Below are 26,416 nucleotides of genomic sequence, written 5' to 3'. Positions count from 1 at the left end.
GGTTTCCCGGTTGCTCACTGGGTGTCCCCGAGAGCCGTCCTTTTTATTCCTGAGGCGCGCCTTTCTTCTCAGGGTGGTGAGGACGCCTTCCTCCCAGACGGCCCCTATCCTGGGCCCCAGGTCGTGCATAAGCGTGACCTGTGTCCCCCCGACCCCGCTCCCCAACACACACTTAATCCTCCAGCCCAGGTTTCCAACCCCATCCACCGGCCCCCCGAGTCATGCCCTCCTAAGGAACTGCCCCGCAGCGCCTCCCGCCGGTGTGACCCGAAGGGCCTGTGGGCCGCGGTCGACCTGGGGCTGGCGGGGCTTGGCTGGTCCCCAACCCATGTGCTCCCGGCCTCCGCCGCGAGGCGCCGCCCTCCCGCCGGGCGCAATACGGACCACATGCCCCAGGATGCACAGCGGCCGGGCCTTGGCTCGGCGGGGGCCTCGAGCGGAGCGTCGCTCTGTGCCTGCTCGGGGGCGCGCGGGCTCGCGCGAGGACAGGAGCGGGGACCCGGAATGAGTTTCTGCGCAGTTCCGCTGAGCCGTGCCGGTCTGTGCCGGGCCGGGTCGGGCCAGGGCAGGCGCGGGAGGTGGGGGACGGCGCCTGAGTCGGCGGTGCCGGGGACAGGCGCTCGGGGCAGCCAGTCCCTATCTGAGGTCCCCGCCCCGTCCCGGCCGAGCCGGCTCGCCTGTCAGTCACTGGGGCGGAGGCAGGCGGCGGTAGCGGGGCCGGAGCCGGGCGGTGAGGAGAGCGCGGGCCAGGCCGAGCGGAGGGGACCTGCTACAGCCCCCCAACTCTACGGACTCTTCGCCCCAGACTCGCGGAGCTGCACCCCTGCGCTTCGTTGGACGCCGCCGTAACCTGCGAAGGGCTCTCTCTCTCCCCCGCGACCCCCCACCACCGTGACCTCCTCCTAGGACCCGAGAGCTCACTCAGACGAGGGTGTTGTGGGTACAGGCCGTCGACCCTGTGACCCCTCACAGGCCAGGGCCTCGGTTTCCCCCAGGCCTCCCTGCCCTATGACTTCCTCCTCATAGATTCTGGGGACAGAGCCGTGACCTACCACCGGGACCCTCATCTGCCAACTCCTCACTGACGGCTTCCTCCTCGGAATTTCCCTCAGTGGGTCTCCTCCTCAGAGCACCCTTTTGCCCTCTGGCAAGCCCCCCACCCCCAACGGAGGTGGGGAGGCCTCGGCAGCCATGCTCACCCTGGGCCCCCTGTCACTCCACCAGTCCCTGGACACCCAAGCCGGAATCTAGCAGGGAGCCAGCAGCCAAGAGGCTGGGGCAGGAGACAGGTCACGGTCCACCTCCCTGCTGGGGAGGGAGCAAAGATGGAGCGGCGGGAGGAGCAGCCCGGGGCTGCAGGGGCTGGAGCAGCACCAGCCTTGGACTTCACTGTGGAGAACGTGGAGAAGGTATGAGGGCCCTGGGGTGGGCACTCCAGTGACAGAGCAGAAGTTCTGGGGACTGACACTAATGCCAGAGCCCAGGCCTGGGCTGGGTGCCCGCTGGGATGGTGCCTCCAGAGCACCTGGCATTTGCTGTCTCTGGGCAGGCAGGACAGCAGTGTAATGGTGTCTTAATAGGCTATTTTTGGCCTTCCTTTAGACATGGGTCCTCTGTGGATACTCTAGGGTCTTGGGATGGTCCTTTCAGGGTGCTGATGGTTTAGACCTCCAGCCAGATTGGCTGTTCTCCAGCTCCAGGGGAACTGCATGAGCAGTGCAGTAAGAAACCAGGAACCCAGGAGACCTGCAGCTCAGTCCCCAGAAACCACAGTGATGCTGAACCATCCTGGACCTGTTTTGTTGAGCCAGGAACTCAGAAAATAACCTGGAACTAAAGCAATCTGGGTTATGTTTCCCTCCTTCTTAGAGAGGGTCCCTCCTTTGTTGGATGGAGGCCAAACTACTCCTGGGCAGGCAGGAGTAGGGCTGGCCCCCTTTGTTTTGTGCTAGGTCCAAGAGGCCTGGTCCTGCTGGCAGCTTCAGGGTCCTTAGCTACTCACCTGCCCATATGGCTTCCTGCCATGGCACTCCTAGGCTTCCACACTGCCCAGTCCATCTTTTTGAACTGTTTCTCTGTTTCTTTTCTGAGTTCTGCCCCCAGAGGCCTGGAATGCAGAAATGCATCCCCCCCTGGGATGAATGGGAAGATGGGCCTACCTTGCTGGAAAGCAGGGAATGGAGATATTCATTTGTTATTCTTGAGCCCTGTTTACCATTCCAAATGGTGAGGCTGCATCTCTCAGCTTCTGTTCTCTGGCTGCCTCAGCATCCCTGAGGGGGCCAAACAAGTAACAGTGGCATAACTGGCTGTCAGGGGTACAGATAGGGCTAAGCCTACTTAAATGGAGCCTGGTTAGGGGGTGAGAGTCCTGGCCTTGCTCTTCTACCCTGGGGCTGGGCAGTGTTGGCATGGTGGTGCACTGTTCCATGTGCTACCAGGGAGATAAACTACTGTTTTCTTACTGTGTGAAGTCCCAGTGGAGTTGGGACCCTAGGGTTTTGGTTAGTTGAGAGCTCCAGGGTAGGCATTTGCCAGGGCTACAGGCCAAGACTTCTCTGGACCAGCTTTTTGGACCCTCTCATATGCTCTCTGAGGATTGTTCTCACCCTTCTCTCCAGTGTGTCTCTGCCCTAGGGCTGCATGGCCAGGTCTTAGTCCTGCTCAGATTTCACAGTGGCTTTGGTGCCAGCATCAGGAGTGACCTAGGGATGATCCTGGGGGAGCTAAATGGAGCTATTGGAGGAGATGGGAACAGCTGTGCCTGGGAGGGTTAGGGCCCCTCAGGCCGTTCCACTCTCTTCTCAGGTTTAGCTTCTTCCCTGTGGAGCCATTCCTTCCACCTGAGCCTTGCACCCTCAGGTGCTTCCCCTTTGGGGAACTCGGCCTCTTTTTCTGCTTTCTTTTGGAGGTTCACTCTCTGAACCCATAATGTTTTGCTATAAGGAGAAAAGGATATGGTAGAACATGGGCAAAGTTCAGGCTCTCAAGATACTGGCAGGACCCCAGGCCCGGGAAACACTGCAGAGCCCTGAGGTCTCCCTTCCTGCTCAGCCCCCCAGTCAGAAAGAGAGCGCAGTCTTGCAGGACCAAGTCACGCCCTCTATTCTGGGCTCTGGCAGGATCCAGAGTGGCCGGCACCTGCTCAGTCCTGTGCTGTCCTGCAGGCTCTGCACCAGCTCTACTACGACCCGAACATTGAGAACAAGAACCTGGCTCAGAAGTGGCTGATGCAGGCCCAGGTCTCCCCACAGGCCTGGCACTTCAGCTGGCAGCTACTGCAGCCCGACAAGGTGCCTGAGATCCAGTACTTTGGGGCCAGTGCCCTGCACATCAAGATCTCGCGCTACTGGAGTGACATCCCTACTGACCAGTATGAGAGTCTAAAGGCACAGCTCTTCACCCAGATCACCCGCTTTGCCAGTGGCTCCAAGATTGTGCTGACTCGGCTATGTGTGGCGCTGGCCTCACTGGCTCTCAGCATGATGCCTGACGCTTGGCCGTGTGCTGTGGCAGATATGGTACGGCTCTTCCAGGCTGAAGACTCACCCGTGGATGGCCAGGGCCGCTGCCTGGCCCTGCTGGAGCTACTGACAGTGCTGCCCGAGGAGTTCCAGACCAGCCGCCTGCCCCAGTATCGCAAAAGCCTGGTGCGGACCAGCCTGGCAGTGGAGTGTGGGGCTGTCTTCCCGCTGCTGGAGCAGCTGCTGCAGCAGCCCAGCTCACCCAGCTGTGTGCGTCAGAAGGTGCTCAAGTGCTTTTCCAGCTGGGTGCAGCTGGAGGTGCCGCTGCAGGACTGCGAGGCGCTCATTCAGGCTGCCTTCGCTGCTCTGCAGGACTCAGAGCTCTTCGACAGCAGTGTGGAGGCCATTGTCAATGCCATCTCACAGCCTGATGCCCAGAGGTGAGCTGGTCCCCGCTGTCCTGGAGATGGACAGCTTGCTTGGCCAGCCACACACACATCTATCCATCCACCCATTCAGTAAACACTAATTGAGTGCCTATTGCATGCTTGAAAATATAGCAAGGAACCAAATGAGACATTTCCCCTGTCCCTATGGTTCAGAGAGGGAGACAGACATTAAACAACTAACCATCCAACAAATTATTCAATGAAAATATTTCACCCTCTCCTCTCTTTCTCTCAATCAATCAGTCACCAGGTCCTGGCTGTCCTATTCCTGATCACATTGCATATCTATTTTTTCCATTTCCGCTGCCACCACCTCAGTCAAGGCTGTCCTTGTCTCTCTCCCCAGATAACTGAGGAGCTTCCTCACCAGTCCCTGGTTTTTACTCTTAGACCCTTCATTGTCTACCTAGCAGCCAGAATGATCTTTTAAAAATGAGGATCTAGTCTTTCCTTTCTGCTCAGAACCCTCCACTGGCTCTTCACTGCTCTTAGGGTAAGGTTCAAATCCTTAACGTGATTCACAAGGGTGCTGCACATTATGGCACCTCCAGCCTTATCTCATGCTGTGCTCCTTGCTGTCTTCACTGTCATATGGTCTTTTTAACTCCGTGAGTGGCCCAGGCTCCTTCCAGCCTCTGAATGGTCACATGTACCTGACATGTCACCTTTGCTGCAGCTGGAACTTCACTTTCTTAGGGAAGTCCTCATGATTTCTAAGACTCAGTTTAGTCTTCTCTTTTATTTTATCTCAGAGCTCCCAGTGTTTTTCCTTCTTAGCCCATGACATGGTTTCATTATAAATTAATGTACATCTCCCCCTTAGTTTCTCAGCAATGTGAGGACAGGCACTCTGTCATTTTATTTTGTCACATTGTGCCTGGCAGCACTTGGTATCATTCATTATTTTTCAAACAGATGAAAAGTAGGAGTTGCCTGAGTGGTGAGGGGTGGGGAAGGGGGATGTTGGAAGAGGAGTGAGTGTTCCAGGCTTTGGGAACCACAGCAGGTGCAAAGTCCTGCAGTGGACAGCACCACTATACATTCAAGGACCCCGAAGAAGGTGAGTGTAGTCAGGTGCTTGTTCAGCAAATGTTTCTTGAGCTCCTGTTTATGTTTGGGGCCCTGGGCTGAGCACAGGGAGCATAAAGACAAATGGGTTATCTTCTGCAAGTCAGGAGCTAACAATCTAATAGACACTTGAATGGACAAGTACAGTCAACGTGATGAGGAAAGCAGGGGGCTGTCAGAACCCTGAGGAGGCATTTAACCCAGTCTGAGGATTATGAGGGGCTTCCCAGAGGAGGTGACAACTGAGCTGGGCTTTGAAGACTGTGTAAGAAGTAGCCAGATGGAGGTCGATGGATATGGGAGGACATTGCAACAAGATGGAAGAGCCCAAGCAAGGGAAGGGTGTGAGGGATCCTGGTAAGTGAGTGTGATTAGGCAGCAGGGTGTAAGGCCAGTGGTGGGAGAGCCAGGCCCAGAACATGCAAGACCTTGTCAGCCAGGCTTAAGATTTTGGTCTTTATCCTAATGTAAAGATATCAAAGGATTTTAAGCAGTGAAAATAGCATCATGAGATTTTTAGTGTAAATTGGATTGGCCAGGGCAAGACTGGAGGCCTTACACCTAACATTTCAGAGAAAAGGCTTTGGGAATGCTTGGCAGAATGAGAGGGAAAATGCCACTGAATGAGACGGCACGGGGAAGTGGTTAATGGCTCTAGCCTTGGCATTAGTCACATTTGAGTCTGAATCCCAGATGGTCCACTTACTAGATCTGAGACCTTGGGTAGGCCACTTTTAAGCCTCAGTTTTTATCATCAGTGAAATAGGTTGATCATATTACCTCACAGAGTTTAAATAGGATCATGTGCCCAGGGCCTGCCCCTCATATGCTGTGGAGAATATTTTGGTATGAGGATTAAATAAGAGGATATTTGTGAAAGGTTTAGCATGGTTCCTGGACAATCCATAAATGGCAATTGCTTGCATTTGGTATCGTTATCGCATTGGCAGTTAGTATGAGCCCTTTCCCATGATTTCCCAGGTTTACCAACTTAAGGTGAGTACCAAGTCCCAGGTCAAGTCCTTTCTTGGCAGTGTGAATCTCCGGTGCAGGCTGGGCTTGGACAGTTGGTGGCTAAGGGGAATTGGCAGGGCCAGTGCATGGGTGATGTAGAGTGTCCTTGGATACACTCAGATTTACCTGCCTAGCCAGTCTTGAGGGCTCTGGCAGGTAATTGATGCCTCTTCTCTGAACGAATGAGCGAGCAAGGAGCCAGTGAGGGAACCTATAGCCTCCTGAGCGCCCATTGGCTGCAGCCCCCTTGGTTGCTTAGCAACTCTCCCCATTTTCTCAGCTCTGCTCCCAGAGCTCTAATTGCAGGTCTAGGCTGAGCTCAGTGTGAGTGGCAGCCAAGGAGTCCTAGCAGCCCTGCCCCAGCAGCTCGAGCTGACCAACAGGAGCCAGGCCTCTTGAACCAAGTCTCAGCCATGGTACTTAAAGACATCCTTTCTATCTCCCTCCCCCAAACCTAGATGCCTCTGGGGGTTCTCAGGCCTGTTCTCCTGTCTGCTCACATGTCTCAGGCACAGGTGCCCAGGTGGTAGGAAATCTACGCAGGAGTTTCCCCCGTGGGTGGGCTGCACCCAGCCCGAGTCAGCGAGTCAGCATTTGGGCCTTGCTCTGTCTTGTCTGTTTCCTGGCTTTGGCTTGGAAAAGTTACCTTCAGTGGCTCTGACTCCTGGGTCATCCAGCCACTACCTCCCCAGGTGTACTAGACATTGGCCCTCTCCTTGGCTGAACTTACACTCAAGTCACCCTTCTCCCACCCCTCCACAGCAGCTTCTGCTTGCCTGGCTCTCTCTCCTTTGAAATTTTTTTTCCTGAGATTTATTTTTAATCCTGGAAAAGCTTTTCACTGGGGGCCATGGAAGGAAAAAAGGTGAGTTATACAGGCTCTTGGGGGGCTCCCCTCAATTAGAACTTTAGATATGGGCTAAGAGCTGCGTAGATCCTTTGAGGTAGTTCAAGTTGGGTCCTGAAACAGAAGCAGACCTATAGCTGTATAAGGAGGTGTCTCAGCTTGGGATCTGTGTCTAACTTGCACTATGACCTTGAGTAATACTGGGAGCTCTACTGGCTACATTGTTCTTCGTGTATCCTATTATGAGCCTCAGTTGAGACAAATTAAGAACTTTCCTTGAGTACCTAATGTGTGCATGAATTTTGAAGGCATGAGGGAGCTTTGGAATACAGTGGGGATGCTGTGGGGGTAAGGACACTACTTCCTGCCCCTATCTCAGCTGTTGGGGAGTTCTCAGGCCATGGCCTTGGCCCTGCCCCTACTCTTTGTGCCAGAGTCTGGCCTGAAGGTGCCCATTGTCTTGTGGTGCAGCCCGTGTCAGGGTCATGAGACTGAAGCTATCCCAGCTGTCTCCAGGCAGCACCCTCTGGAGCTGTCTCTGGACTGCGGGTATCCTGCTATCTTGTTCCTCAAGAACGGGGATGTGGAGAAGGCCAGCATCCTGGGCTGGTTGCCTCTTGTCCTTTTTGTTTTTCTTTCTTTCTTTCTTCCTTCCTTCCTTCCCTTCTTTCTTCCTTTCATTTTTTGAAGGCGGGAGGTAATTAGGTTTATCTATTTAATGGAGGTACTGGGAATTGAACCCAGGACTTTGTGCGTACTAAGTATGTGCTGTACCACTGAGCTGTATCCCTCCTGCCTCTTGTCCTTTTCATCCTCCCACTAAGGTTATGAGGGAGGTTACCTGCCTAGCAACCTGCTTAGGGCAAGTCCAGATAGAAGTCCTTCTGGACTCTTAGTCTGCACCCCCTGCCCCTCCATAGATTGCTGTGGTGACATTGTGATTGACAGCAGAGGGGTCCCAAGCATCTGATCCCCCTTGAGAGCATCACTTACTCTACTTAGTCTCATCTCCACAGAGCAGGCTTCTGGGAAGGGGTCCAGTGGGATGGGGCTAGCCTTCTCTGTCTCCTTTGTATACTCTGCTTCCTCCGCTCCTTCTTTAGGGATCATTGTGCTTCAGGGCTCTGACCTGGACCCTCTTCTTTTCTCTCATTCAACACTTTCTTCCTGGGCATTTCTCATTTACTCCCATAGCTGTTTGTGGATGACTCCTGCATCTGTGTCTCTTGCTCTAAGGGTTTTATATCCAACTCTCTGGACACTTCTACCTGCATATCTCACCAGGTACCTCTGATTCAACATGCCTAGCACTGAACCACCTTCTAGCCACTCACTGAATTTGTTACTGTCTCCCTCTACCCATCCCTCTAAGTCTCAGAAAATACCTCCACCATATACTTAGTTGTTTAGCTGGTAACCTGAGAGCTGTCCTTGACTCTTCCCCATCCTCGTATCCAGTCCTTCATCAAGTCCTGTCTGTTTTGCCTCTAAGCTCCCTCTGAGTTCATCATCTTCTCTCCCCTCCTACTGCCACCAGCGTCCTTAGGAGTTAGGATTCGGTGGTAGAGGGTGGAGTGGCAGGTGGGGACTGGTGCTCTTGGGAGCTGTTGCTGCCTTCTAAAGTCTTTAAGAGGACTCCTCAGCCTGGGTTACCTCTTCTGTCATCCATCCTGGTTCAGCCTCCACTGACACTGATGTATTCAATTCCTAGAGCTGCCATAATAAAGTGCCACACATGGGCACACAAAACGGAAATTTATTATCTCACAGTTGTGGAGGCTAGAGGTCTGAAACTAAGGTGTCAGCATCCTTTGAAACCTGTAGGGGATCCTTCCTTGCCACCTCCTAGCTTCTGGTGGTTTGCTGGCAACCTTTGGTGTTCGCCTGGCTTGCAGCTGCATAATTCCAGCCTCTGCCTTTATCATCACAGGTCATTCTCCCTGCAGGTCTCTGTCTTCATCTGAATGTCTCCTTTTAAGGACACTTGTCATATTGTATTAGGGATACCCCTTACTCTATGACCTCATCTGCAATGACCCTATTTCCAAATAAAGTCACATTCTGTGATACTGGAGGTCAGGACTTAAGCTTATCTTTTTGCAGGGAACAGAGCTCAATTCATAACAGTCTGCTCTCTGGCCCTCCAAAATTTATGAGCTTCTCGCATGCAAAATAGATCCACTCATCCCAACCTCCCCAAAAGTCTTAACTCATTTCAGCATCAACTCTAAGTTCAATTGAAGGACATAAGTCAACCCATAATACTGACCTTCTCCTGGAGGTCTCTAACCTAAAATTTTCCCCAAATTGGACAGCATCACACCTGCCATGTAGGCCCTCACCTCTTTTTTTGCTTTGGATTTGATGTGGGAAGCAGGGCTTTGATGGAAGACAGGGAGCTTGTGCCTTTCTCTCAAAACTGGTGGGGGATGAGCAGACAGTTCTGATGAGTCTCCTCACCTCATGCCTCCAGGTACGTGAACACACTCCTGAAACTCATCCCACTGGTGCTGGGACTGCAGGATCAACTGCGACAGGCAGTGCAGAATGGGGATATGGAGACTTCCCATGGCATCTGTCGCATTGCTGTGGCCCTGGGCGAGAACCATTCCCGGTGAGGAGAGGGGCAGTTGTGGTTGGAACAGCAGGGCCCTCTAAGAGGTGGGGCAGGCAGAATGACCTCACTATGTCTTCTCCCTTCCAGGGCCTTGCTGGACCAGGTGGAGCACTGGCAGAGCTTCCTGGCCCTTGTCAACATGATCATGTTCTGCACGGGCATCCCTGGCCACTTTCCTGTCAATGAGACTACCAGCTCCCTGACTCTCACCTTCTGGTACACACTGCAGGTGTGTCTATGTGACCTTCAGTAGAACTGGGTCATGGTGGATGAAGGTGGATCATGGGCTTCTGTGGCTAACTCCCTTCCCTGGCTCTCTCAGGATGACATTCTGTCCTTCGAGGCAGAGAAGCAGGCTGTGTACCAGCAGGTGTACCGGCCGGTCTACTTCCAGCTGGTGGATGTGCTTCTGCACAAGGCCCAATTCCCTTCTGATGAAGAATATGGATTCTGGTCCTCAGATGAGAAGGAGCAGTTCCGAATTTACAGGTGACGGTAGCAGGCCAATCCTGGCTCTAAAGGGAGTCCTGAAATAATGAAGGCAAAGAGGGGAGGGGCCCAAGGCCAGGCTTCCTGAATCCTGGGCCTCCTCTGTCTATTCTCTATGTACTTTCACATGAGGGTACTGGGTGGACTCCTGGGCTTGGGGGAAGCATCCAGGCCGTGTATAAGGCCTTCATCTGCTTCTCAGGGTGGACATCTCAGACACGCTCATGTATGTCTATGAGATGCTGGGGGCCGAGCTGCTCAGCAACCTCTATGACAAGCTGGGCCGTTTGCTCACCAGCTCAGAGGAGCCCTACTCCTGGCAGGTACCTCCCAAGCCTGAATCCCTCAGCCCTCCCAGACCTGTCACACCCTCCTCCTCAGCCAAGCCAGTAGCATCCTCTTTCCCCAGCACACAGAGGCCCTGCTCTATGGCTTCCAATCCATCGCAGAGACCATCGATGTCAACTATTCTGACGTGGTGCCCGGGCTCATTGGCCTCATCCCACGGATCAGCATCAGCAACGTGCAGCTGGCGGACACTGTCATGTTCACCATTGGTGAGACCTGGCACACACCCAGGAGCACATTCCCAGAGCCAAGGCACCCATCCCCAGGCACAGCCAGCCTGCTGGGTCCGATCCAAAATGGGAGGTATACAGGCCCACGCACACAATCAGCCTTGCAGACAACTGACTATCCTGGCACATCTAAGGGTCCTTGCTACAGTGTACTGAGCTGCATTTCAGTGAGGCTAGTTCACTGTCGATGCAACAGCAGCGCTGAGCCTCTCCTGAGTAACTCCTTCCTGCTTCTCAGCTGTAAGGCTCATGTTTGAGCATGCGAGTGTTTGTTTGCCCATTCCATCCTCTGAATGAGCAGTGCTCTGTACTGGGGCTGCAACTCAACCCTGCCAGGAGCTCTGCCTGCCTCACCAGGATGTGGTACAAAGCCAGCCTGGCCTGCCTCTGAAGTCCTCCCTTCTCCCTTCTTTCCCCAGGAGCCCTGTCTGAATGGCTGGCCGACCACCCCGTCATGATCAACAGCGTTCTGCCCCTTGTACTGCATGCCCTAGGCAATCCCGAGCTCTCCATCTCTTCCGTGTCCACCCTCAAGAAGATCTGCCGAGAATGCAAGTATGACCTGCCGCCCTATGCTGCCAACATTGTGGCTGTCTCCCAGGTATGTGGGGCCCTGGTGCAGCTGGACCTCAGGGCACACTCTGTACTGCACTGATACCATATTCCTTTTCTTTATCTCCAGGATGTCCTGATGAAACAGATCCATAAGGTGAGCTAAGAATTTTCTAGGGGGCTTCTTGGGGTATTGTGGGGGTCTATAGAAATCCCATCTTCTGCCGTTCCCCCACCTCTTGTCCCTTATTCTCTGTTCTTAGAACCTTCCCCAAGAGGTTCATTCTTCCCACCCACAACCAGATATGTCCAGGACTGACCCTCCATGTTCTGCCCCACAGACGAGCCAGTGCATGTGGCTGATGCAGGCACTGGGCTTCCTGCTGTCAGCCCTGCAAGTGGAGGAGATTCTTAAAAACCTGCACTCACTCATCTCACCATATATCCAACAGCTGGAGAAGCTGGCAGAGGAGATAGTGAGTGAGCTGGTGTGCGTGTGCGTGTGTGTGTGGCTGGGGAAAGCAGTGGGACTCTAGGGCTTCTCTGTGTGGGCTGTGGCTGCTGAGGGGTGGGGTTGGAGCTGGCAGTCAGGGCTGGGGCCAGGGGGTCCAGCTGGGGGTGGGAGATTCAGAGCTTGGTTCACTTCTCCCCATAGCCTAATCCCTCCAACAAGCTGGCCATTGTCCACATCTTGGGGCTTCTCTCCAACCTCTTCACCACACTGGACGTCAGTCATCATGAGGATGATCACGAAGGCCCTGAGCTCCGGAAGCTGCCAGTGCCGCAGGGACCCAACCCTGTGGGTGATGTTGTCATTGCCATTGCCCCCCCCAGCCCTGTGAGAATGTCATTGTCACCCCCCAACTCTACGAGTAATAATTGTCATTGTTTCCCTAGCCCCATGGAGCGTGATGCATTTGGTCCTCTGACCCCATAAATGACAGTATCATTGCTCCCCACTCTGTAGAGAGTGATGTCATTGTCTCAATCAGCCCTGTGGGTGATGTTGTCATTGTCCCCAGCCCAACTAGGGTGATGTTATTATCCTGTTTTCCTCCACTCCATGGGGGACTCTGACATTATCCTTCGACCCCTAAGTGATGTAATGTGGGCCACTTTTTAACCCCCAACTCTGTGGGGCCTTCTACTTCAGCATTCACTGTCCCCTGTGGGCACTGAGGATGCTTACATGCTCCACATGTAATAGTTCTTGTCTTGAGGTTGTTCCCAGTCTAGAGAAAAGACACATAAGCAGATTGTGACAGAGCAGTGTGATAAGTGCTGTGGTAAGCTCCGGCACGGGGGGCTGCAGTGACCACTTACAAGCTGTTTGATCTGGGGCAAGCCTCAGCCTCCCATTCAGAACTATGAACATCAGGATATCTGACACTCATCTCATAGAACTGTGCTGGATAGCAGGTGTGGTCTTGATTGAAAGTACTCTGCCTACTGTAAAGCTCTGTACAGATGTGAGAGACTGCTTTGGTCATTGTTCCAAGTACGCCCTGGAGAAAAGGAAGCCACAATACCCTGGCCCCTCTACTCAACTCCTGACCCCAGTTTCAGTTACCCTTTCGGCTCCAGACCAAAGCGAAGCCACTGTCCTCCCAAGGAGCCCTTCTCCTTCGGAGGTAGTCATCATCCTGCCCACCCTCACCTCCCAGCACCTCAGGCTGCTCTCTGCTCCCCTATAAGCTGCCTGTATCTGTGCATCCCTTGGGGCTCTCTACCCTAAGATTATCTGGGTGAGACAGCATCTCTCCTTCTTCAGGAGTTAGCCCGTAGGCCTTTTGCTGAGCAGAAGTGGATAGGGAGTGAGTCTTTTAAAAGGTTACAAAATTTTAATAATCTTCTGAAGTACTCATAATGTCTCTACTTTGCAGTTTGAGGCTTTCTCTGAAATGATTACTAGAATTCTGTATATCTTCTTGCATTCATGGGGGTTCAGCAAAGCACTCCTTCCCCCAGGGTCCCGTGCACTGAGTCTTCAACCTGCAGTCTGGGGGAATGGGTTTGAACTCCTGGCCTACTTTCAGCAGCCAAGTAGTGCTCCTCAGGTGGGTGAAAGTGGAGGTGGGGGCACCTCATTTCTTCCTGTGTCTTCAGGTGGTCGTGGTACTGCAGCAGGTCTTCCAGCTTATCCAGAAGGTGCTGAGCAAATGGCTGAATGATGCCCAGGTTGTGGAGGTAAGCCTCGATCCTTGCCCTCTGCCCCATGGTGACTGTGCTCAGAAGTGGAGCAGAAGGAAAGTGTTGCTGCCCCATCTCAGCTTGTGATGATCTGAGGGAAATAAAGGAGATGAATCCTGCCCAATGGACACAAACAAACCTTTGGGGAAGACATTCAGAACTTCCTGGTACCCAAGGACAGTGATGTTGGGGCCGAGTGACAGTCAGGGATTGATTTTAGCATCACAGACCTGCCTCGGTTCTTTTCAATTCAAGAGTTTCTTGCTGTTGTTGCTCCCTGTGAGGAAGTGGTGGAGATGTAAGCAGCAAGAGCTAAGTTACAAAGTTCTATCCTCTGTCCCTCTGGGAAGTGCCTCTCAGCCTCCTCCTGTCCAGGGTGCGGGTCAGATGTGCTTCCCTTCCCTGGTTTGCAGAGCCAGGCGAGGCCTGTGGTAAGGCCCCTTAGGCCTCTGCAGTGTGGGGCCTTGGTTCCGTTCCAGCCAGTGGTGACCCGCTGACCCTCTAGAGCCCCTTTGCTTTCCTCCCAGGCGGTGTGCGCTATCTTCGAGAAGTCCGTTAAGACGCTGCTGGACGACTTTGCCCCCATGGTGCCACAGCTGTGTGAGATGCTGGGTCGGATGTACAGCACCATCCCTCAGGCCTCTGCTCTTGACCTCACTCGACAGGTGAGCCTTATGATTGGGGCAGAAGTGTTTGGGATGTGATCCTAGTCAGAGATCGGGCCAGGGATTGGGTAGGTGGGTGGAGTCAGGTGGATGGCTGCTCTGGCAGGGGTCCTCACCTGCATTCCAGGGATGCTGACCTGTCCTAATGGGCCAGGGCCTCAGCTGACCAGTATTCCCTGCTTTGTTGTAGCTGGTCCACATCTTTGCTCATGAGCCTGCCCACTTTCCCCCAATTGAGGCCCTCTTCCTGCTCGTCACCTCCGTCACACTCACTCTCTTCCAGCAAGGTAGGTCCTGACCAGGGTCTCTGCTGCTGCCGCCACTGCCACTGCCTCTGCTTCCCCAACTGGGGAGCCAAAGCCGCCCACTCTGTTCTCCTCTCTCCCCCAAGTTGCACCTGGGACTTGATGGGAAACTAACGGGATCAAGCACAGCACAGTTGTCACCTTACAAATAGTTGACACCTTAGGTTGAAGTGGACAAGAGAGTGAATGCTGTCTTCTACTGGCCTGCTGGGGTCAGGGCCAGTTTGGATGTGGGGGAAGGTGGGGATGGAAGCTCTGAGGGACTTGGGGCACCAAGGTGGCTCCATTTCCTTTGGGATATAATGAAAAGTGGGAAGAGCATGGGCTTTGAAGTCAGGTAGACCTAGATTCTAAGCTCATCACCACCAACTAGTTGTGTGACCTTGGGCAAGTCACTTACTTTTTCAGAGCCTTTGTTTCCATATCTGTGAAATAGAGATTTCCTATACTTGATGGGATTGTGATAGATACTAAAGTAACGTCTTTTAGGCCCCTGGCTTGGGGTTATTTCACACAATGTACTCAGAAGTGCTGGTTCCTTTCCCTGCATTGAGACTTACTCCTTTTAAGGCCAAAAGCCTTTGGCTGTGGTCCCAGCCCCCGTTCACTGTGGCCTCTGTCTGAGAGAGGTTGGGTGGAGGGGGCTCCAGGCTTCCCCTGCTGCCTCACCCAGGCTTCTCACTTGGAAGAGAAACTACATTGCTCTGTCAGCCTCATGAATCTTGCCTAGATTTGTGGTCACAGGTTTGAGGCTCACCAGGGGTCACAGCTGGAGCTAGAGTGCTCTCTGCTTAAGTCCTCAGTGTCTCGTCCCATGATGCTGGCCTCTGATCCAGTGGGCCATGGGGTAGGTTCAGCGTGGTGGGGAAACCTGAGCCAGAAATGCAGGTGTGGTCATCTCAGCTCCACCTCTCCTTGTCCTGGTATCTGGGTGGGGTCAAGTTCTGATGGTCCCTCAGTCTGCCCACTTCTCCCTACCTTCCACGGCCACTGCTCCAGTGTAAGGTGTCAGCTGGATCGCCTCAGCAGTCTTCTAACTGGTTTCCCTGACATCTGCTCTTCTCCTTTTCTGCACCCTGAGGCTGTACTGTTTTTTGTAAGACACATATCTGAGCATTTTCCCTCCCTGGCTTAAGGCCCTTGCGTTGTTCCCCATCGCCCTCGGGTTATCATCCCGCTCCCACCCACACGATGGGGCTCTGGCACGCCTCTCAGCCTCCATCCCTGGCAGCATCCCCACAGCTCCAACAGTTCAGCCACACCAACTTTCCCCTCTCCGTGTCCCATTTGATCCCTGTGCTGTGCTTCTCTGCCTGGATTACTCTGTGCCCTTTACTGGGTGAACTTTTACTTCTCCACACCTTTCCCATGCATCAGTCCTCAGAAGCTTCTGTGAGTCAGAACTGGGTGCTTCTGACCCCGTGCTGAAACTGCATCGTACATGCACTGCTGATACAGCACCAGTCACACTCAGTAAGCCGCGTCCATGTCTGTCTCTCTCCCTAGACTAAGCCCCTCAAGGGCAGGCTTGGGTCTCTTCCCTCTGCGTCCCTCAGAACAAGACCAGCATAGAATAGGTATCAGATGCCTTTGAAGAAGGGAGAGTGAGGGCTCCTTGCCCTCAGAGCCTTTCTTCCTCGCTAGCAGGGTGGCTGCTGAACTTCCGACCTGCTGTCTGCAGTGGGGCCCAGGCATAGGACACATTGGGCCTCACTTTCCAGGACTTGACTAACTTGGGGCACAGATGTGAAAGGAATGGGCTTTATCAATGGCTCCTCACCGCCGGGGGAAGGAAGCAGGGGAGAGATTATTATCTGCTTGACAGTCGGGAAAACTGAGCGTTTGTGGCTTGCGCAAGATCACACAGCTCCTTAGTGGTGTCTCAGGCACAGGTTCCTGCAGCACCTCCTCCTGAGAGTGGAGCAGCCAGGCAGGAGCTCCAGGCACACACCTTGCCACAGGACTCCTCAGAACTGGAGGCAGAATAGTGCCCAACATCCTGTTTGTTGGGCTTGTTGGTTGTCTTGCAGGACATATGGCCCCCTTATCTGTTATGCTGTCCCAGTCTTGCTGTCCCTTCCTCGGGATTTGCCTTCCCACCACACCATGGGGTGACACGCTGACTGGTTTCCTTCTTTCTTCGTGCATCCAGATGGTGGAAGCTGGTCGTCAGCCCTGAGCCTGGCTCTCTGCTGAGTCTGTGTCCATGTGGAGGGGTTTTGCTGGGTGGGGCTCTCATTTTTGGCCTCATGATGCAATTCCCTCCCCTAGGCCTTGCCAGTGGCTTGCCTGGCCATCCCCATAGCATACTGGGCACTGCCCTACCCAAGAAGATTTAAGAGAACACAAGAGATTCCTTTCCTTGGCTAGACCAAGGGCCCTAAGGCCATGGAAGTGAGGGGACACCTGCGCAGACACTGATACCCTGGCCTTTCCAGGGCCTTCAGCCAGGCCTCCAAAGGAGGTACCAAGGATCGCCTCCCACCAGCCCTGCCCCCCTCTTTGATGGCTAGTGATGGGGCAGTATGTGCTAGGAAGCAGTGTAGGGCCACCCCAGCGTGCCAGAGGCCATAGCAAGAGTGTGGGGGCTGTTTCTGCAGCCACATGGGAGCCACATTGCTCGGGCACCGCAGGATCACTTGGGGACTGACCTGAGGAGTGGGGAGTAGGCGGAAGGCCGGTTGGGAGGGAGCTGGGGCAGGCCCGTCCTTCACTTTGCCGTCTCTTTCTGTTGGGCTTCTCCCAGTTCATGGTTTTTGTATGTTTTGTTTCTTTATCTTGCTTCCTGCTGCTCATGTGCCCCCACGCTGTCTCCCTGCAGGCTCTCAGTCCCACATAACTATATGAGGTTGAGTTGCTGTTTGTATAATTTTTTCTTAAGTTCCATCTTTATTATATTTTAGGGCCCAGGGATCATCCTGATATTGTTGATTCATTTATGCAACTCCTGGCACAGGTGTGTTTTAGTTTTATTCATTCACGTTCTGTTCTCTCTCTTTCTCTTTCTCTTATGTTGAAATTCAATTTAAGCCTATTTTTAGCTTTCTGTTGACAAATTTTTTTTTCTGTTCAGTTGAATAGAGTTTCTTCATCTGTTTCCGTGGAAGTTGACAACCCAACATCCTCCTTTAGTGCCCCTTTGCCTCAAGTAGCTCAGTCTTCTGCAGAGACCAGGGAGAGGCTTATCCCAAGGGGAGGGAGCTGGGCTGGCCTGGGGGGTCACCAAGGGAGGGAGTGGCAACTGTGCCCAGCAGCTCCTGTGCAGCTGGGGTGCCTGAGAAGTTCAAGGGCTGGAGCGGAATTGAAGGGCCTGGGGTTTATTGTCCCCGTGCTCCTGCCGGGAACTGCCTGCCTCAGTGTCCCCTGCCTGCTCCCCGAGGTAGGCTGGGAGGAGCTCCGAGGGAGGGGCTGAGCTGAATGTGCTGTGATGGAGCCAAGAGCTGGGCTGTTGGACAGGTTGTGCTGCTGCTGGGAGGTGGGGTGCTAGCTCCATTGTGAGACAGTGTTAGGTTGTGTTTATGTTTGGTGTGTGTGTTAAAGTGTGCTAGACTTTAGTTGTATGTTTTGAGTTCAGTTTGGGAAGGGAGTGGATATCACATAGCTGCTCTAAGTAGCATGTGTATCGTGGTGGGTGTTGGGATAAATGTGTAGTTGGAGTGTGGCCCCGTGCATTGATGCATGTTGTACGTTGATGTGCGTTAGGCTTTGATGGATTTTGAATGTTGATATGTATTGGAGGCATGTCTGTAGTGGGCTGTGGGAGTGTGTGTTATGAAGATCGTATATATTGCAGCAGTATGTCTGCATTATGGGTTATATGTTTTGGAAGATACATGTGTTGGGCTGTGGGAATGTGGGGTTAGTGTGATGAGGGTCCTGTGTGTTTGTGAGTTCCTATGACTTGGAGAGTCCTGTGGGTTGGGCAGAGGATGTATTTCTGTGCTTAATCATTCAAAAACAAAAATACTTTTTGACTGTGTAATACGTGGTTGGTAGTCTGCTGGGCGCTGAGAATATAATGCTGAGCAAAAACAGGCACAGCTCTTACTCTCTTGGAACTTATGGTCCAGTGGCGGGTGGGGCGCAGGAGGACAGGGGAATGGGGAGTGTGTTCTGGGTCTGGATAGACGTCAATGTGGGTATCTGTGAGGGTGTATCTTTGGGGTGAGGGCGTTTGAGTGTGTATCTGTGAATGTGTGCGTTGGGAGAGTATGTATGCTGGAGAACTGGGTAGCTTGAGGGTGTGGGTGTGTGGACATGCCTGGGGATGTGGGGGAATTGGGATGTGAACATGAAGCGAAGGTGTGTTGCAAATGTAGGAGAGTGGTGTGTATAAGGGATGTGGTAGAGGTATGTTTGAGGGTAAGTAGGACATTTCAAATGAGGGTGCACGTGGGGCTGTTTGCACATGAATGAACTTGGGGGAGTGGAAGGTATGTGAGGGGCTGGCCGGTTAGGGGTTGATGTGGTATGTGTTGGGGGGCTGCTGGGGAACAGCAGTGCTTGATGACTGCGGGGGCTGCGCAGAGCATCTCCTGTGACCTGACGATGTGCCAGTCATGTCCTGGTACCACTTGGGGTGGGCTCTCTGCCCTTGTACTCCCTCCGACATGGCAGCCCTGCCTCCTGGGCTGGGTATGGATGAGAGGGGCCTGGACATAGGGGATCCTGAGAGGTGGAGCCATGGCTCCCAGGCTCCTGCCCTCCTTTTCCTCTTTCTAAGCTGGAGAGTGCCTGAGGAGTGTGGGTGGGACATGGGAGGGGGGCTGTTCGACCCGGCTCCACATCCAGCTGCCATCTTTTCTTCCTGCTGCCCTGTTAACTGATCCAGGGGCCTCAAAGGCCTTTGTGAATCAAAGTGAAATCACTGCTGGCAACCTGGAGCCTGCAGGAGATCTAGCCCTGATGGAGGGTTGGGGAGAAGGTGTTTTCTCTGGGTTACTTGGGACCCAAGCTTTCTGCATTATGACCCCCAGTCTCTCCCATGTATACCTGTGCCATGGTCATGTACACGTACATGTATGTAGCATCCCTTGGCTGCTCCCCTCCTGATCTACTGAACTCTGGAGTGGTCTGGGTCCCCCAGAGATGGCTGGGTGGCTGATTTTGGCAGCCTCTACTTGTGGTATGTGAAGTTGGGGCCTGGGTGGCAGGTGAGTGGGGGGATGGTTGTTGGAGTTGGCTGGGGCTGGGCTTACCAGCTCCACCTCCTGCAGGCTCTGAAGCGGAAGCCAGATTTGTTCCTGTGTGAACGATTGGATGTCAAAGCTGTGTTCCAGTGTGGTAAGTGGGGCCAGGTGGGCAGGTGGGCCTGGGGCCCCCTCGAGAGGATCCTTGGGCCCCATCTGATCTGCTTCTGCCTTTCCCACAGCTGTGCTGGCCCTCAAGTTCCCCGAAGCACCTACTGTCAAGGCCTCCTGTGGCTTCTTTGTGAGTTCCATGCTGACCCCTGACTCCCCACCACCCTTGTACCCGGCCCACACTGGCCAGGATTCTAGAGGGTAGAGGTGTGGTGTGCAGGGTCTTGTCTCCAGGGAGACGGGGGAAAGAGCTGGGGCTGACGAGCCTCTCCGTCCTCTGTAGACAGAGCTGCTGCCTCGGTGTGGGGAAGTAGAACCTGTGGGAAAGGTGGTACAGGAGGATGGCCGTATGCTGCTCATAGCAGTGCTGGAGGTGAGATGGAGCAAGTGGGGCTTGACGTGGGGGGGAGGCCCTCACTGCTGAGGCAGCTGCCCTCCTGGGAAGCTTGAGCTTTTGGTTCCCTAAGCTCTCTGATTCTGTTGTTAAGTTGCTTTGAGGATCAGCTGGCTCTCAAAAAGCAGCACTCATCTGTCGTGCGCACTTTGACTGAGGAAATGTCCAAGGGTGGGTGGGCGTGGCTAGGCACCCTTGCTGCAGAAGGGGTGAGGCCCTAGTGTGCTGAGAACCCATCTCCCTCAGGCCATTGGGGGCCAGGCCTCCCGCAGCCTCATGGACTGCTTTGCCGACATCCTGTTTGCTCTGAACAAACACTGCTTCAGCCTCCTGAGTGTGTGGATCAAGGAGGCACTGCAGTCACCTGGTTTTCCCTCTGCCCGCCTCAGCCCCGAGCAGAAGGACACCTTTAGCCAACAGATCCTTCGGTAAGCAGAGCTGGCGAGGCCTGGGCTCAGGTCTGGGGGAGAGGAGGAGGCAGGGGTGGCTGGTGCTAACTTGCTCTCCCTTCTCTCCTTCAGGGAGCGAGTAAACAAGAGGCGGGTGAAGGAGATGGTGAAAGAGTTCACACTGCTGTGCCGGGGGCTACATGGCACAGATTACACAGCTGACTACTGAGGGGCACCCTTGTCCCACCCACACCTCCTCCTCATCCCTCCCCATTCCCAAAGAGTAAACCTGAATCCTCACTGCACTGTTGTCAATGCTTCCTTTCCACTGCCACTGCCTCCTAACTGGGTGACCTCAGAAGACCTAGGGGAAGGATGGGAGAATGCTTGGACCCAGGGCTTGGTAGGGAGTGGTGGGGCCAACCTCTAGCTCCTAGGTGGAAGGGGCAGTGCTGTATCCAAGCCATCTAGGTTTGAGCCATTCAGAATACTGCCATTGCCCTTGGGGTTGGTAGGGACTGCGGTAGTGTCAGCAGTTCCACCCCTCCCATTAAACTAGTCCTAATGTTCATGCACGCTTACATTTATTTAATCAACAATGGTGAGTACTAGGCCCCTAATTCTGCCTTGTCTTGTTCTGTCTGAACAAAGGCTGATCTAGTCCATAAGCTGGGAGAATGGGACCAGTGAGGAAAGGCTATATGGAGGAGTTTCATTTCTGAAAGGAATAGGAGGTTTCCTAGATAGAGGACTTAGGGCCTTGGGCTGGAAGTGAGGTGGGGCTAGGTCCAGTTGTGGGGGAAGAAATGGAGAGTGGTTTTGAGTTCTAGGATGGGTTTCTTGTATGGAATTATAAAGGCACCCAAATTGCACTTGGTTGAGGAGAGGTATAAAAAGGTGGGCTTAGCATGTGGAGGGGAGGAGGCATTTGGCCCCCAGAGGAAGAGGAAGACAGACCCTAGTGTTGTCTGCAAACCCATAGCTCCCCACCTCTATGGTATCTGACCAGCACAAGATGGTCAGGCCTTGGTCAGGACCAAGGACAGCTCCTGGCCAGCTGCTGCTGTCCTCTAGGAGGGTTCCCTCTTTCTGTCTCAATCAGAGTTCCACCCTGACTGCCTCTCAGGCACCCCAGTCTTATCCTCAGTTAAGATCTCAAGAGCAAGACAGCGCTCATTCTCATCCCTGAGCCTTGAGTCTCCTTGGAGGTGACAGGAGAAGTTTATTCCCATGTTTGTCTCACTCTTTTTCCTGTTCTTTTCTCAGCCTCTGCACAAATTCTGTGCCCTCCATTCTTTATCCTCATTCAGTCTCTTCTTACACCAGCCAGCATCAGTCCCCCTTTCATGTTATCCCCTGAGGTCACTGTCCCCTTTCCCCTACCCTTCCTCAGTCCCATTCTCACCTTACTCTTGATTTGTCACTTCTCTTAGGGTGTATGGAGATGTTTCACGTACTTTTTGTCCTCTTCTCCTACGACATGGCACCCAGGTGTCTTTCTCCTCCCTGCCATGACCAAATGTAGCACACATAACCTGGGAGAATGAGGGGTCTAAATAACAGCTTCTGAACTCAGACCTGGATTTGATACTGATGATGCCAGTGACTTGCTGTGTCTTATTCGGCATTTAGCCTCTGAACCTCAGTTTCCTCATCTGTAAAATGGGACGATTCTTACTCCAAAGACTAAACTCTCAGAATGTAGTACCTGGTAAACAGTAAGTGCTCAGTGTTTGCCTGATTGACATAGACTGCTGTGAGGATAACAGCGAATTCTTTCTGTACATGTGCTACGCAGAAGACTACTTTATAAAGTTTTATATCTAAATTAATTTGACCCAGCAATCCTATTAAGAGTACTGTTGTTACAACCCCCGTTCTGCAGATGGGGAAACAGCCTTAAAGACATTAACTTTCTTAAGAGTCTCAGTAAATGGCAGAGCCCAATATTCGAACGAAGGCAGTTTGGCACCTGAATTAAAAATTATGCAACGCCATCTCCCAGATGTTAGAGTGCACAGGAAGTGATTAACAGTGTAGGTGAATAGGAACTGCTCAAACTGGTAGTTATTTTCAGGGAGTCGGTGTTTCTGAGGGCCCGGAGAGCTGAATCGGAAGACCAGAATCTGGAAAGGCTAGCCAGGAGAACTACAACACCCATGAGGCTCCGCGCCTTCCTCTGAGGCACTTCCGGCTGGCTTGGGGCTCTGAGGCAGGCCATTGGTTCTCTGTGGGCGGCTTGGCGAGGATTGGAGGGCGGGAGCCCTGCCGTTTAAGATTGGTAAAATTGCCATCCGCCCCGCCTCAAACGCCCGGAAGTAATCTCCCTTGAGACCCCTGCCCGTAGCTGAGAAACGGGAATTTGAAAGGGTTGGGGGCTGGCCCAAGGGCTGCGGAGTGAATGACCCCCCAGCCCCCTGCCCCTACCAAGCGACTCTGACTCCTTGAGGACTGCGTTTGAGGACGCGGGGCCTGAAGCTGACCGAGGGAGATCCCCGCTGCTTCCCGCCACAGAAGCTGGGCCTCATGGAATCTACGTTCAGTAGCCCCGCCGAGGCGGCGCTGCAGCGAGAGGCGGGCGCAGCTGGGCTGCTCACTCCTCTCGATGACCTGGACCGAGTGTACGAGCTGGAGCGAGTCGTTGGATTTGTCCGCAACCTGGGGTGTCAAAGGGTGAGGGCAGGTTCCAGAGGGAATGGTTGCCCAGAGGATTGGGATCTTGGGGTATTTTTGTGAGGATGGGGTCTGGGGGAGGTGTTCCTCTGGAAGGCGCTTTGAGGGTTAGGTAGGGAGTCCCGGCAGGTTTTCCTTGAAGAGGCCCTCGGTGCAGGAGAGGCCGTATCTGACTCCATGCTTTATGCTTAAAGGTGGCCTTGCAGTTCCCTGACCAGCTGTTGGGAGATGCTGGGGCCGTGGCTGCACGACTGGAGAGGGCTACGGGGTCGAAGATGTTCATTCTGGGGGACACGGCTTATGGCAGGTGTGAACTTGAGTTTAAGGATTGGGGGTGGGGTAGGTTTAGTGATCTGGGGCTCATGGTGTTTCCCCTCTATGACAGCGTCTGCCCCAATGGCTGTATTTCTCCATTATGATGACTCCTCTCCTGCTACTAGCTTTTCTCAGTGACAGCGTTTTCTTTTCATAATGTCATTTTCTTCATTGACCACGTGTCCCATTGATGACAGCAACTCTTTTCCTGATGAGAACCCCTCTCACTAATGGTATCTCCTTTGCAGCTGCTGTGTGGATGTACTGGGTGCTGAGCAAGCTGGAGCTCAGGCCCTTGTACATTTTGGCCCTGCCTGCTTAAGCCCTCCTGCCCGCCCTCTGCCTGTGGCCTTCGTCCTTGGTCAACGTTCTGTGGCCTTGGAACTCTGTGCTAAGGCCTTTGAAGCCCAGAACCCAGACCCTACAGTTCCTGTGGTGCTGCTGAGTGAGCCGGCCTGCGCCCATGCCCTGGGTGAGGGGTTTTGCCTGTGCATGCCACTCTGTGCCTTCATTTCCCCATTTCAGTACAGTCCCATGGAGCTCTCAATATGGGCTTGACCCCACTCTTTGCTTTTGGGTCACATTCAGTCTCCTGGGGATGAGGGGGATCCTGCTTTACCAGGCCCCAACCCTGACACCACTTCCTTCTTCCAGAGGCCTTGGCCACTCTTCTGCGCCCACGGTACTCAGATCTGGTTGTCTCCAGCCCGGCTTTTCCCCTGCCAGTGGATTCCCTCAATCCAGATCCTGAACTCCTGGAGCGTTTTGGGCGCCAATTCCCCCTGGCTCCAGGGAGGTGTCTGGAAGAGTATGGTGCCTTCTATGTTGGGGGCTCTGAGTCCATTTCAGACCCTGACCATGACCCAGACCTGAGCCGGCTGCTCTTGGGCTGGGCACCAGGGCAGTCTTTCTTCTCCTGCTGCCCAGAAACAGGGCAGACTCGGGATGAAGGTGCTCGGGCTGGGCGGCTCAGAGCACGTAGACACTATCTGGTAGAGAGGGCTAGAGATGCCCGTGTGGTGGGGCTGCTGGCGGGCACACTGGGTGTGGCCCAACACCGTGAGGCACTGGCACACTTGCGGAACCTGACGCAGGCTGCTGGCAAGCGTAGCTATGTTTTGGCCCTGGGACGACCCACGCCTGCCAAGCTTGCCAACTTCCCTGAGGTGGATGTCTTTGTGCTGTTGGCCTGTCCTCTGGGTGCCCTAGCCCCCCAGCCTTCTGGCAGCTTCTTCCGGCCTGTATTGACACCGTGTGAGCTGGAGGCTGCCTGCAACCCTGCCTGGCCACCTCCAGGCCTGGCTCCCCACCTCACACATTATGCAGACTTATTGCCTGGTGAGTGGTGGGGGCACTGCTTAAGCTAAAAACACTTGGGGCATGGAGTCAGGGGGCCAGTATGGATCCTCTTCCACCTTCCCTTCCAGGCTCTCCCTTCCATGTGCCCCTCCCTCCACCTGACTCAGAGCTGTGGGACACCCCAGATGTGTCACTCATTACTGGGGACCTACGACCCCCACCTGCCTGGAAGCCATCGAGTGATCCTGGATGCTCAGCCCTAACGCCGCGGCCCCAACTGGAGCTGGCTGAGAGCAGCCCTGCAGGTGAGTGTGGCAAATCCCCACTCCCCTCTGAACTCTTCCCCCAGATTCAGCGCACTCAGCCTTAGCCCCCTACCTCTGCAGCCTCGTTTCTTAGTTCTCGGAGCTGGCAGGGACTACAGCCCCGCTTGGGTCAGACGCCAGTGACAGGAGCTGTGAGTGGAAGACGAGGAATTGCCATCGCCTACGAGGATGAGGGAAGCAGCTGATACCATGTGGGACCAGAGTCACAGGTGGACTTAAGAATCACTGCTAAAACCTTTAGTGCTCCCTGCATCAACCTCACCCCTCTGCCAGGATCCTTGAAGGAGACTCTCACTGAGGCAGCCCCTCACTTAGGATAGGATCCAACTCTATCCTGTCCTTTCGTGGCACTGGCACAGGTACACAGCTTGGCAGATATTGGCTTACTAAATGCCTGTTGTTTGACTGATGGGGGGAAGTGGCTTTGGGTCCTCCCTGAAGCCTTCTGGGCCAACTATCCTCCTGGGAGCAGTCCAGGACCTCTGGCCAGTCCCAGTTCCTGCTGTGCAGTCAAAGGCAGGTGCTAGATGGTCTAGACCAGGGCTCTTAACCTTGGCACTATTGACACTTTGGGCCAGATAATTGTTTGCTGTGAGGGGCTATCCTGTGCATTGTAGGATGTTTAGCATCGTCTCTGGTTTCTGCCCACTGGATGCCAGTAGCATACTCCTCCCCAGTTATGATAACCAAAAGTGTCTCTAGACATTGACAAATGTCCCCTGTGGGTGCAAAATTGAGAACCACTAGTCTATACCTATGCTGTTCAATACAGTAGCCACATGTGGCTGTTCAAATATAAATTTGAATTAACTAAGATTAAAAACTCAGTTTCTCAGTTATACTAGTCAAATTTCAGTGCTCAGAAAGCCACATGAGAGGACAGCACAGATATAGGCCATTTCCTGACATTTCTGTCAGGCTATACTGGTCTACCCTGACTCCAGTTTGTTTCTCAGGGAACAGAAACTTGAATAAACTAGGTAATTTTTCTTCTTGTTTCTTCTTATTTGTCAAATGCTGCAGGTCTTACACAGGTCGTGTGGGTCCAGATCTGAATTGTATTTGACTGGATTCCTGTCCTCACAGTGTAGTTAGAAGAAAGGCAGTTAAACAGGCAATTACCACACAGTGAAGCAGTATTTGTGAGGAGGGAAGTCCCCAAGGGTAGCTGAAGCCCAGAAGAGACTTACCAGAGGGAGTGTTACCCAAGCTGGATCTCTTTGAGAAAAAAAATAATTATCGGAAGAAATAGAGTGAAAAGGACATTTGGGCAAAGGATACACCATGCTTAAACACACAGGCATGAACTAGCATGGTGGGTGCTTCAAGCAAAATGGAGTTGCTGGACCCTAAAGGTTCAGAGGGATGAAGAAAACTACTCACGTCATTCCCTGCATTTGCTGAGAATTTTGGCCTATTGGCATTATCCGGGGTGTTGAAGAAGCCAGTGAACAGGGAGATGTGATTGCTGCACCCAAGGAT

At 53.5% G+C, this 26,416-nt stretch overlaps 2 protein-coding genes across 4 annotated transcripts; both read left to right on the top strand.

Moving 5' to 3' along the window:
• Positions 1 to 461: 461 nt before the first annotated feature.
• On the top strand, positions 462 to 20,626 carry IPO13 (importin 13). The gene is made up of 20 exons (XM_006200374.3): positions 462 to 1,409; positions 3,168 to 3,904; positions 9,316 to 9,456; positions 9,547 to 9,688; positions 9,782 to 9,948; positions 10,151 to 10,271; positions 10,358 to 10,505; positions 10,946 to 11,127; positions 11,209 to 11,235; positions 11,420 to 11,554; positions 11,734 to 11,877; positions 13,185 to 13,265; positions 13,796 to 13,933; positions 14,124 to 14,220; positions 17,142 to 17,194; positions 19,455 to 19,521; positions 19,610 to 19,668; positions 19,822 to 19,911; positions 20,179 to 20,360; positions 20,454 to 20,626. The coding sequence occupies exons 1-20, from the start codon at positions 1,326 to 1,328 to the stop codon at positions 20,548 to 20,550; spliced, it is 2,892 nt and encodes a 963-aa protein (XP_006200436.1). The 5' UTR covers positions 462 to 1,325; the 3' UTR covers positions 20,551 to 20,626.
• Positions 20,627 to 22,516: 1,890 nt separating this feature from the next.
• DPH2 (diphthamide biosynthesis 2) lies at positions 22,517 to 25,923 on the top strand. Of its 3 annotated transcripts, XM_006200375.4 has the most exons (6): positions 22,524 to 22,994; positions 23,189 to 23,301; positions 23,558 to 23,781; positions 23,964 to 24,647; positions 24,737 to 24,913; positions 24,995 to 25,923. In XM_006200375.4, the coding sequence occupies exons 1-6, from the start codon at positions 22,848 to 22,850 to the stop codon at positions 25,117 to 25,119; spliced, it is 1,470 nt and encodes a 489-aa protein (XP_006200437.1). In that variant the 5' UTR covers positions 22,524 to 22,847; the 3' UTR covers positions 25,120 to 25,923. The 3 variants fall into 3 exon arrangements, with proteins under 3 accessions (XP_072830691.1, XP_006200437.1, XP_015091566.1); XM_072974590.1 differs by lacking the exon at positions 23,189 to 23,301 and having other exon boundaries at positions 22,517 to 22,994; XM_015236080.3 differs by lacking the exon at positions 23,964 to 24,647 and having other exon boundaries at positions 22,532 to 22,994.
• Positions 25,924 to 26,416: the final 493 nt, after the last annotated feature.

The sequence above is a fragment of the Vicugna pacos genome, chromosome 13 (assembly GCF_048564905.1).
Source record: "Vicugna pacos chromosome 13, VicPac4, whole genome shotgun sequence".
In the NCBI taxonomy this organism is placed as follows: Eukaryota; Metazoa; Chordata; class Mammalia; order Artiodactyla; family Camelidae; genus Vicugna; species Vicugna pacos.
Note: the sequence above shows the minus strand (reverse complement) of the source record. Positions and strands in the feature narration are given on the sequence as shown.